This window comes from Trematomus bernacchii, unplaced genomic scaffold (assembly GCF_902827165.1).
Source record: "Trematomus bernacchii unplaced genomic scaffold, fTreBer1.1, whole genome shotgun sequence".
NCBI classification, from domain to species: domain Eukaryota; kingdom Metazoa; phylum Chordata; class Actinopteri; order Perciformes; family Nototheniidae; genus Trematomus; species Trematomus bernacchii.
Window position 1 is genome coordinate 42,427 of NW_022987682.1, and position 12,416 is coordinate 54,842.

General features: G+C 37.6%; 1 protein-coding gene across 5 annotated transcripts in view; it reads left to right on the forward strand.

The window, feature by feature from the left end:
• The window catches only part of LOC117487666 (interferon-induced very large GTPase 1-like), a 339,011-nt gene that overhangs the window by 40,625 nt on the left and 285,970 nt on the right, over positions 1 to 12,416 (forward strand). For 3 of the 5 annotated variants that reach the window (XM_034136304.1, XM_034136303.1, XM_034136306.1), the window contains exon 6: positions 9,874 to 10,131. The exons of the other annotated variants lie outside the window; for them this stretch is intronic. In XM_034136304.1, coding sequence (XP_033992195.1) covers positions 9,874 to 10,131 — 258 coding nt within the window. The remainder of the gene's footprint in view (positions 1 to 9,873; positions 10,132 to 12,416) is intronic. 5 annotated transcript variants of the gene reach the window in all.

Below are 12,416 nucleotides of genomic sequence, written 5' to 3' on the forward strand. Positions count from 1 at the left end.
TGGATGCGAATGAACCTCGATAACGTGTCTCGGAAAAAACTCTTTAACCTCAGGGAGCAGTACAAAGAAAAATGCAAAAACTCTGAGAACAAAGAGGAGATCAAGGACATTGAACAACTTTCCAACAGCTCATTAGGGACTGAACACTTCTTCCGTGAAATGGGGCAGATCTATGAAGCTTCCCTTTCCCTTCCTGAAACAGACCCAGCACGTCAACAACTACAGCATCTCCCCAAGCTATGTGCTGAGTTAATGCTTGATGGATTTCCACTTGAGCTTGTAGATGGAGAAGCATCCAACATACCTCTCAGATGGGTGACTGACGTTCTCTCTCAGCTCAATGTCTTGGTGTCTCCTAAGAACAAGATCCTGGTAGTCACAGTTCTTGGAGTTCAGAGCACAGGAGAGTCCACTCTCCTCAACACCATGTTTGGAGTGCAGTTTGAAGTCAGCAGTGGTCGATGCACTCGAGGTGCCTTTATGTTGCTGATTAAAATCAATGAAGATGTCAGAAAAGACTTCAACTGTGACTTCATGGTGATCATTGACACTGAGGGCTTAAAGTCACCAGAGCTCGCACAACTGGACAATAGCTATGAGCACGACAATGAGTTTGCAACACTTGTTGTGGGGCTGAGTGATATCACCATCATCAATGTTGCAATGGAGAATTCAACAGAAATGAAGGACATCCTACAGATAGTTGTACACGCTTTCCTCTGGATGAAAGAGGTTAGCAAAAAGAAGCCCAAATGTCAGTTTGTTCACCAGAATGTGTCGGATGTTTCAGCCCATGACAAGAACATGCGAGACAGGAAACTGCTCCTGCAACAGTTAAACGAGATGACCCAGGCAGCAGCCAAAATGGAAAAGAAAGAAGAGTACTCGAGCTTCACTGATGTGATGGAGTACAGTCCAGACACTGGAAACTGGTACATTCCTGGACTCTGGAATGGAAACCCACCGATGGCACCAGTCAATGCAGGCTACAGCGAGGCTGTCTATGAGTTCAAGAAGAACATCATCCACATTTTGGGAAGTTGTGGATCATCAGCTAATAATATCTTGGAGTTTACAGAGTGGATGAAGAGCCTGTGGACGGCAGTAAAACATGAAAACTTCATCTTCAGCTTCAGAAACAGCATCGTGGCTGATGCATACATGAGGCTGTGCACAGAATTCAACAAGTGGGAATGGGACTTCAAAAAAGAAATGTACACATGGGTTACACAAGCTGAAACAAGAATTTCTAACTTCGGTACAGCTGCTGATAAATCTAACAAATCTGACATGAGGGAACTTCTCATGCTATTGAAAAATGAAGCTTTGACAGAGCTGTCTGAATGGGAAACAAAGCTTCTTGGAAATCTGGACCAGTACTTCAAGCAAACAGAGGGTCATGTCTATCTTGTTGAAGGATACAGACAGGAGTTTAAAAACAGTGCTAAGAGCCTTCGACAAGAAATGAAAATGTCTGTGTTTAATCAACTCAAAGCAGCAGCCGACATCAGACAGGGGATGACAAAACTTGATAAAATCAAGGAGAACCACACAAAGGACTTAGAGGGCAGAGTATGTGTATTGATTGACAAATGCCGAAAGGAAAAAGTCAGGATGACAGAGAAAGAGCTGGACAAAGAATTTGACAAGATGTGGACTGAAACAGTGAAGGAACTAACCTTTAAAGAAATGAAGTTTGAGGACATTTTCACCAGTGTGTCTCACCGCCTGAGAACAAATCTATCAACCAAGGGAAGTCATGCAAGTGATTTGTTAAGTCAAAAAAGCCTGAGAGATTGTGGACTGGGGCTTTTTAAATATACAGTTGAAGGATTCATAAATCAATGTGCAGACAAAGTTAAACAGTGGTTTAAAATACTAGGTAATGCAAAGGCTGTACAACAAACAGCTGACAGCATCATTGCAGTTTGCTCACAGATGGTGACTGACAAAATGCAAAGAAAGAGTAATTACCATGATACCTACATCGATGAGATTTTAAACATGATTGATGAGAGGCTGCAAAACAATCATGAAGTTGGAACAGACATCACTTTTGAAGTCTCTCTGAAACAGCACATCTGTGGAGACGCAGCCAGAAGGTTTGAGAAAATGCATCAAGAGTTCATCCAAAAGAATGATCCCTACAGATGTCTGAAGGAAAACAAAGAAAAGTTTCTTGCTGATTTCAAAGACGTGTTCCATAATGTAGACCAGTGCCAGAAGAAGGCAGAAGAATTCACAGACCGATGCTTGAAGCCTGCAGTCGAAGACTTTGTCAACCGTTCCCTGGGTCCTGATATCATTGGTGAAATGAGGACAAGAGAGCAGTTCAGCACAAGAATGTCCTTCCAGTATTCACTTTTACTGGATCTGCTCTCAAAGGATGACTTTAAAAAGTATGAGAGTTTTATTTGCTCATATGAGAAATATGTAAAGGAATGGATACTCAACAAAATATTGGAACGCTTCTCAGATGGGTCTACGATGTTTGAGGATCCACATCTCCAGTCATGTGTCAACAGCATAAATAATGCTATCCAGAAAGCTAAAACAGAAAAGAGTGGCAACTTAAAGTCATTTGTTGAAGTTGTCTGTCAGGAACTTGGTGACAAACTGGTCATTTCCCAGGATGCTCTTTGGGCCTTCATGACCCTGAATAATGCCAACCAGAAGCAGTTTGCTCGCTCGCTCACTGAGTGTGTGAAGGAGATGGCACACACTCTTAGAGAGAAGTTAAGAAAACAAACATCCAAACTAAACTACAGAGCCTTCATGTGAATCCTCAGAACGAGCTTTTCAACACACTGATTGGATGTGGTGAACAGTGTCCGTTCTGCAAAGCGCCCTGTGAGGCAGGAGGAACAGCCCACACTGAGCACTTCACTTCACTTCATCGACCACAGGGTCTGGGTCGGAAAAGATGGATTGAAACACAAAAACTTGTGATTGACATATGCTCTTCCTCTGTGGACAGTGACCGTACTTTTCGCCACAGTGCTACTAATGATCAATCCCATCCTTCCAAGTCTTACACAGACATTTATCCAGACTGGAAAATCCCACCAGATGCAAGCCTCCAGGCATCAGACTACTGGAAATATGTACTGGCAAAGTTCAATAAAGAGTTTGCAGCAGCATACAATGCAAAGCCTGCTGATATTCCTGAAGCTTGGAAACTTATCACACCTGAGCAAGCAGAGGCAAGCCTCAAAGAGTCATTTCATATCAAATGAGAAACTACAAGCTTTGTGCTCACAGAGGGTCACGTCCTCCTCATTACAGTCATCATCCTCTCATGGACATTTAGATTACACTTGATTTATATGAAGAGAAGCACACAAAGTAACATGCTGTTTATGAGATGGCAAGATTGACCAAATATTTCAACAACAACTTACAAGGAATTTGTAAACGTTTCAGTTTGATTAAATCACACTTTGAATCCTTCCTTCTTGGTATAGATAACTGTTATTATAAAGCCAATTATCTTAATTTGATTTGATTGAGAGTTTTTATATCCTTGAAGTAACAGATGCAAAATATTTGCTTTTATGTTTTTCTGTGGTTTTGTCCAAAACATATTTTCCATTTCAACGTTTTAAAATATCATGTCAACAGGAAGATTAGACAATGTCTTTATTTTTTCATCTTATTTCAAATAAGTATCTGATTCTTATTATTTACATTTGTATTGACACATTTAGAATTGTTGTCTTTTCATTTCTGAGCTGCATCAAAAGCCACACATTTAGATTTTTAAATCAGTGAATGAATCATTGTGTTTTAGTGGTGGTACAGTCGACATGTAAACATGACAGAAAGTCTGTTGTAATCAAGTTCAGTTTGACATGTGACCGTTTCCCAGAGAGTTAGAATCTATTCTTATTTTGTTTCTGTAAAAACATAAAAACATCAGTTAAAAATATTTACAAATTCAATGTTTTAAAATATCATTCAATCTAAATGTCAACATGTAGATTACACATGCAGTTTCTTCTTACCTTTTTGAGTGCTAAATGTCATTTTCTTACCAAAAACCTGAAATCTTTGTTTTTGTTCCAATTAAGAATTTACTTAAAACATATTTACATTTTAATGTTCATGTTATACTTTTTATTCAAAATGTGTTATGTTAGTTTTCATTTTGGGATGCATCAAATGCCACATTTTAACATGTTTAAATCAGTTAAAAGATCATTTAGCTCATATTTAGCATGTCAACAAGTAAACATGATAAAAAAACGTTTGAATCAAGTTAAGGATGATATGTGATTGTTTTCCAGAAAGTTATATCTATTAGATTTGGTCAATATTTTGTTTTTCATTTTCTTACCTAAACAAGTATGATATGTAACTTTCTTTGCTACAAATCTGTAACAACTTTTTTTTCTTTCAACTAAGTACCTGATATCATATATTTACATGTATTTATCACTTAAAAGATCATTCAATATAAAAGTGCTATTGTCAACAAGTAAACATGACACCGTTTTTTTTAGCATCATATATGATCTTTCTTTTACTCAGAATTTCTAATCTTTTGTTTCTGTGAAGTATCTGATTCTACATATTTACGTAATAAAAAATACCATTCATTTTATATAATGTTAACATGTATACTTACTACTGTTTACTATTTCAATAAAGAGACCACATCTGCAGCTATGAATGTCTTTAATGTTTCCCAGATCAGAATCACAGCATACAGAGTATAATAACTTCTAAAGGAAACAGAAATATCATCACCTCATTTATTTATATAGTTTTACTGTACTTTTTTTTAATAATCATCTTTTTTTAAATTCCAGGTGCAACAAGTGTATGTGTGTGTGTGTGTGTGTGTGTGTGTGTGTGTGTGTGTGTGTGTGTGTGTGTGTGTGTGTGTGTGTGTGTGTGTGTGTGTGTGTGTGTGTCCAAATACATCCAGTCTGATCCACGGCCAAACACATTTTTAGTGTTAAAAATTTAAATGTAATTTCAACGGTTAACCTGAAACTCTTCACTGCTACATCATACAAGGGCACCACAACCTCCATGACATTTTAAATAAATGGATTACTGACATCTAGAGGACATTTATTGCAACAACACCTACTTAGAATATAAGATAAGGATTTCTCCGGTTTTCTAATTATGTGTCTCTTTAAAAACATAGAGACATGAAACTATAAACACTTGCATATGCCCCACATCTTTCCTAAATGTAAAGACTCCTTGGTCATTTATATTTGGAACAGCCATGTTATCTAATTCATAAAATGTACGTGGCAAACACTATTGTTGCTTCAAGACTTGCAACGTGAAAAGGAAACAGCAACAAATTGCAAATCCAGCAGTAATTCTTAACACTACTGTAAAAATTATACTGAATGTCGATTAATCGGTTAACAGAAAGTTGTTGCACATGCCAAACATTTCCAGCTTCTACAATATTAATGTTGAAGATGTTCCCCCATGTTCTATAATGTTATAGAGCAGATAAATCAAGTAGCTACATAGCCAGCAGATAATGTTAGCTAACAAAGCAAATAACCTCTGGTTAGAGAGCCTTATACTAAAAGCAGGCTTAATAATAATATTTTAACAGTGAGAGTAAATCCAGAAATTGAGATTATATCTAAAATAAAAATGTATTTGCATTTAACTGTGGGGAATAAGTATTTGATCCCCTTGCAAGTGGGTAAACTTACAAAATCGGCAAGGGATCACATACTTATTTCCTCCACTGTATATATATATATATATATATATATATATATATATATATATATATATATATATATATATCAGTCAAAAGTTTGGACACTCCTTCTCATTCGAAGGTTTTTATTTATTTTAATTATTTCTACATTGTAGATTAATACTGAAGACATCAAAACTATAAAGAACACATATGGAATTATGTAGTAAACAAAAAAGTGATGAACAATCCAGAATATGATTTATATTGTAGATTCTTCAGAATAGCCCCCTTTTGCCTTGATGACAGCTTTGCACACTCTTGGCTTCTCTCAGTCAGCTTCATGAGGTCGTCACCTGGAATGGTTTTCCAACCGTCTTGAAGGACTTCCCAGAGGTGCTGAGCACTTGTTGGCTGCTTTTCCTTCACTCTGCGGCCCAACTGATCCCAGACCATCTCAATTGGGTTGAGGTTGGGTGATTGTGGAGGCCAGGTCATCTGACGCAGCACTCCATCACTTTCATTCTTAGTCAAATAGCCCTCACATAGCCTGGAGGTGTGTTTGGGGTCATTGTGTGTTGAAAAACAAATGAGGGTCCCAGTAATCCCAAACCAGATGGGATGGCATGGCGCTGCAGAATGCTGTGGTAGCCATGCTGGTTAAGTGTGCCTTGAATTCTGAATAAATCACCAACAGTGACACCAGCAAAGCCCCCCCCCCCCACCATCACACTTCCTCCTCCATGCTTCACGGTGGGAACCACACATGCAGAAACCATCCGCTCACCTTCTCTGCGTCTCACAAAGACACCGCGGTTGGAACCAAAAATCTCAAATGTGGACTCATCAGACCAAAGTACAGATTTCCACTGTCTAATGTCCAATCCTTGTGTTTCTTGGCCCGAACAATTCTCTTCTTCTTGTTGTTCATCCTCAGTAGGTGGATCTTTGCAGCAGTTGGACCATGAAGGCCAGATTCACACAGTCTCCTCTGAACAGTGGATGTTGAGATTTGTCTGCTCCTTGAGCTCTGTGATCATTTATGTGGGCTCTAATCTGAGGTGCTTTAATTTGTGGTTTCTGAGGCTGGTAACTCTGATGTGTTTATCCTCTGCAGCAGAGGTAACCCTAACTCTAGGGGGTCCTCATGAGAGCCAGTTTCATCAGAGCATTCGATGGTTTTCTTGACTGCACTTGAGGATAAATTCAAAGTTCTTGACATTTTCCGGATCGACTGGCCTTCATTTATTAAAGTAATGATGGACGGTCGTTTCTCTTTACTGAGTTGAATCGTTCAGGCAGTAGGCAATGGTTCATGACGAGCCACTGATATCGATTACTGGACAATATGTTATTCTGAGGCAACACAAAATAATGAGGTACCATTCCCATGTAATAAGAAGAAAGCTAAACATGAATCTGGTTGGAGAAAAACAAAGAAAGAAAGACATTTGCTCTCTGACTCTTAATTACTAATTATTTGTTGTTTTACTAAGATTTAAAAGCCATGCACATTTTTTCAAACGGCCGATCACACAATTGTCACTTTTAAAAGTGAATACAGAAGGCATTGTCTTGTCAAATTGTAGACTTGACCAAATAAGCTTCTAAAAATATAGCTGTCGACCAAAGCACACTTTTCTATTAGCAATATGTTGCTTACTTAGATCCCATTGTGATAGAAAGAGCAAATGGTTCCCTTTTAAATTGAATACATGTGAAAATGTAACCTTGAATGTATTCATAGTTTTAATTTGGTATGCTAATTTGCTATGTTTTGTACCTGGGAATGTGTAACCATCATTGTCTGATTGAAGGAAACGATGTGTCCTAATTCTATAAAAAGGAAAGAACACACCTTTGCTCATGAAGCCATCTGAGGTGGGTTTCATGAAGTTTTTGATATCATTTATTGTAAACTGAATCCTCATTTCAAAGAAACCACATGATGAATGAACTGTCTAAAGCTCAAGGCTCAGGGTCTATTGAAGGAGAAAACACTGAGGCTGGAAAACATTATCACTCTTCAGTGTACCTTCATCAGCATTCTTTAACGGGTACTGTAATGATTTATCAGACTAGAAGCTTGATAACAGTATTATAAAAAACAGAGTGGTGAAACCCTGATAAACCATCTTTTATATGCAACGATCTGTCTGCTCTATCAGCGCTGGTTTCCAAGTACGGGGTCAAAAAGGATTTGCAATACAACATTCAGAAGAGTCTTGTCATGATATAGAGGCAAAGGGGATAAGGACCTCAACTTTCCAGATCTTTATCCATCATGGTAAGAGCTATTTGTTTGTAATAAAACAATAATCTGGTCATCTTAATTATGTGTGATGACGGATCAAATACAGTAACTGCTGTATAGTATATGCTCCTACTAACATAATGGCAAATTACTTATTTTATTAATTAACTATTAATTTGTCAAAACAAGCTAATGCAAATATATATTTGTAGGCTATAGCACAGATTTGTGGAACTGTAGACAGAATCTTCATTTCCAAGAAACCACATGATCAATATGCTGTCTAAAGCTCTATTGAAGAGAAAAACATCAGTAATCAATATCATCAATATCAGCACTGAGTGTACTTTCATTAGCCCTCTTCAACGTGTACACACATGATTCATCTAACCAACTATGAGGCTGATGAACATTAAAATGATAGAAAGCAGAGTTATCATAAACCGTGTTTTCTATGCAGACGATCTGGATACTCATTCAGTGCTGGTTCCCAAGTATAGGGTCGAATATGATTTGCAAAATTATGTTTAAAAGAGTTTCATCATGATATGTAAACAAGACGATAAGGACCTTAACTTTCCAGATCTGCATTCATCAGTCAGAATTGCTGGAACGGAATGTCAAATTGAAATTGTAACCTTGAATTGGTACTTAATTTTATCTAAAAAAGTGTAATAAACATTGTGTGATTGTTCTAATGCTGAAAAAAAGAATGAAGCCATCTAAAGGGTTTTAAAGACTGTAATCTTTGTTTTCATAAACCACGTGATCCATCAACTGTCCAAAACATATTTGAAAGTAGCTTTACCTAGCAGCATAAAAGGATCAGTCTGCAGCATTGCAGGATAAACCATTAAAGCTGTAAAACATTATCACTTTTGATTATAGTGTGAACTAGATAATCCTTTACGGGGAAATAAAAGAGAGAGAGTCACTACGCACTTGAGTTGCCAGAGAAGTGCAGAGCTTTCTTCTCAGGACTAAAACTTAACCTATAAAAAACTATTGCATATACAATAGGTAAAAACTCCAGGATAAAAGAAGAGATACCATGGTTGATCTGAAAAGGTACGTGACACATTCTTTTGTCAGTGATTGTATTTTGATGCAACATACAGTAAGTGTTGGAGTGGATGGTGTTACGGAGTTTAATTTGATAACTTTCAGTGAGAAGCTGTATGAATAATGTGGAGGGAGAGCCATGGCTGAAAGAGTATCTACAATGGAGAGCCCTGGTGAAGAGGTAAACGGTTAGATATCAGCTACTGTGAATATGGTATCAGTAGATACATTTCAAATCTAAACATATTTTTCTCATATTATGGATCAGTTTCCTTTGTTCAAGAAAAGAGAAACTTTGTTAATCCCCACAGGGAAATCCAGGTGTCCTAGCACAGTGCTGTTCTGTGCTGTGCGGTTGTTGCCTGAGCAATAGGAAATTAGAAAACACTCCAGCAGCACCACAGTCCAACTGTAAGTATGACTGTCAATGTCTGATCCAATGTAATGACTTCATATTTGCTGTAATGTAAAGATACTGAGATGCACTTTTCTAATCTTATGACAGATCCTCCACCTCCACCTCCACCTCCACCAATAACTATTGTAAATACTAACCAGCAGTCTTTCATTTCACCACCTGATATCCCTCCTGCTGCGCCCACACTGTGAATGGTAGCACAGGTACATCTAAAACAAATCCATAAAAAGCAAACGTGGATAATTCCCTCAAAATGTATACTCCTTACACTGAGGGACACTGTTGATGTATGTAATGAATATTAGTTTTAGACAAATTAAGTCCATGTTGTTATTTTATGTAGCTTTCTCTGTCACCACACTATTTTACTGCAGTTAAGCAGCACTTTAGAATGCTGACAAACTTTGACAGAATATGAAGTTTCAGTTTCAGTGAAACCTTTATATGTTCCCATAGAGCCCAGCCCTCCTGTGCAGATTACAGTCGACCAGGTCAGCAGCGAGTCACTGTCTCTGCATTGGGACCCCCCTGCTGGTGAAGTGGAGAGTTACATTGTGACTTGTTGCAGTGAGGGAGACATTATGAAAGAGACAACTGACACAAACAATATGACATTCAGCAACCTGAAGCCAGGGGAGTGTTACTCTCTACAGGTTTCTACAAAACTTCGGAATGGAAGAATAAGCAAACCAACTGTAACATCTGCCAACACAAGTAAGTCAAATAAAATCATTATTGCATGGTTGATAAAGACAATGTCAAAGATGTTGACCCAAAGATGAAGATTGGAATTGAGCAGATGGCTTTAAAGGTGGGGTAGGTAAGTTTGAGAAACCGGCTCGAGATACACTTTTTGTTATATTCCATGGAATGCTCTTAACATCCCGATAGCAATGAATATCTTAAGTGCTTTGACAAAAAATCCATCAAATAATTTCATCTGTGGAAGCCGTAGTACTGTAAAAAGCACGACCAATCATTTTAGCCGGCCCGGCTAAAATAACTGGATGGCCTACCTGCCTGTCAGCCTTCCATCTGTGCACAAACTTATCTCGTGCCCTCATTGGTCATGTGCACGTTCGTGTGTGTTGGAGGAGGGGCTCTGTAAGGAAGTGGCAGATTTTCTCCGGTTGTGTATTTTCAAATTCTAGCGATCTCGAGCCGGTTTCTCAAACTTACCTTTAAGTGAACATGCTTCTGGGTTGATAAATACTTTTCAGAGTTTGAGTGTGCCAAGAAAAAAGCAGATTACATTGTGGTGGGCATTTTAATTCCGTTAAGAGAAACTAATAAATGATTAATAAACAATTGTGTCTTTTGTTATATTTAATAAAGTAATAAAGAAAGTCAGATACAATTGAATGTGTGTGTGTGTGTGTGTGTGTGTATGTGTGTGTGTGTGTGTGTGTGTGTGTGTGTGTGTGTGTGCGTGTGTGCGTGTGTGTGTGTGTGTGTGTGTGTGTGTGTGTGTGTGTGTTTACCGTGGGCCACATGAAGTCACTTTGGTTTGCTTGGCTGACTGCAGTTTGCTGAGGCTAGGTGTGTCCACATACATCCAGTCTGATCCACGGCTAATCACAGGTTCAGACTCTGAAAGTGAGAGACATTCAGATTAACTTAAAGTTGAATTTAAACTGTTAACAAGAAACTAGAAGTAAAGAATGTTTTGAAGGATGTGTGTGCATGTTTTGCTTTCTAGTGTTTTTGTGTTGATTTGTCCCATAACTGTATATTTTGCTAATTAAAAACACATGATTACATTTGGATAAAGAAAGTATAGATGGAAACACGACAAGGGGAAGTCGGTCCATGTCATTCATTATCTTCATCTTCAGGTCAGAGTTGGCAATAATGAATAAATGACTGACCTGTATTCAACCCTGAGCATTGTTTTAACAGTGTTAAAGATACATTCAGCCAGTTATATCATTGTTCAAGAAATCAATCACATGGTTTTACTCATAGATATATATATAAACACTAGATGACTCACCCGCGCTGCTGGCCAATGGAGACCGACGTTGCCACATGGCCGCCATCTTGGTACAGGCAGTGCTCTCATTCATAACATTATGGTTTACTATTTAAATAACCATAGCTTGCTCAATTTTCAACCAATTTTCAAACGGTTTGGTTTTTTATAAACATCAAAGATGTAGTTATGATACTGCATACTTATAATCATGGACTTTCATATGAAAATAACATTAAGCAGATAAAGCAATAGCTATACACACACACAAGGTATTTATATTAAATATTTGCCGGTGTATATATTTCCATTTATTTTATTATATTGTTAATATTCAAAATAAATTATAAAATTAAAATATATTTATATTTTATATATAAAAATCGGTCTCATGTTACCACTCTGTAAGCCAAGAGTTGTTAATTTAGCAATGCCTTAGCTTGAAGAACAGGGACACAACTAATGACAATAGCATATGGTGGTATATTATTTAGATATTCACACCTTTATCAGAAGAACCAAACCAACATAAAATGAGCCCACAGACAGGCCAGTTCTGTCTCATTTATCACAATTATTTTTGACATGAGATCTTCATATCGTCCTAGTTTTGTATTTAGTTTCTAGATTTGTAAACAAATCCAGAACCTTTGAAATACGTTACCACTTCACAGCATGGTGCGCTGAGTTCTTGTAGTCGAAAAAAGCCCAAGAATAATATAAACTGTACCCGGTGTCCTTTTGTGTCCTTCTGTAGTCCATTTACTGTTGTTTGTCTTGTCTTACCCCGGCTGATATCTCACTAAATCCAGTTTTAATTGTTCCCTATATTGCCCCTATGCCCTGTAAGGTGTCCTTGGGTGTTATGAAAGGCGGCCCCCCAAAATAAATGTATTATTAAGAATTACAACTTGGTGTGGTTTCTATTCTCCTAAAAAAATGTTACGTTCTCCAACAGAAAACACAACTCAGCGTACTTTTAAGAAATTGATCTTAATAGGCTTGTCCCCTTATAAGGCAGAAATAT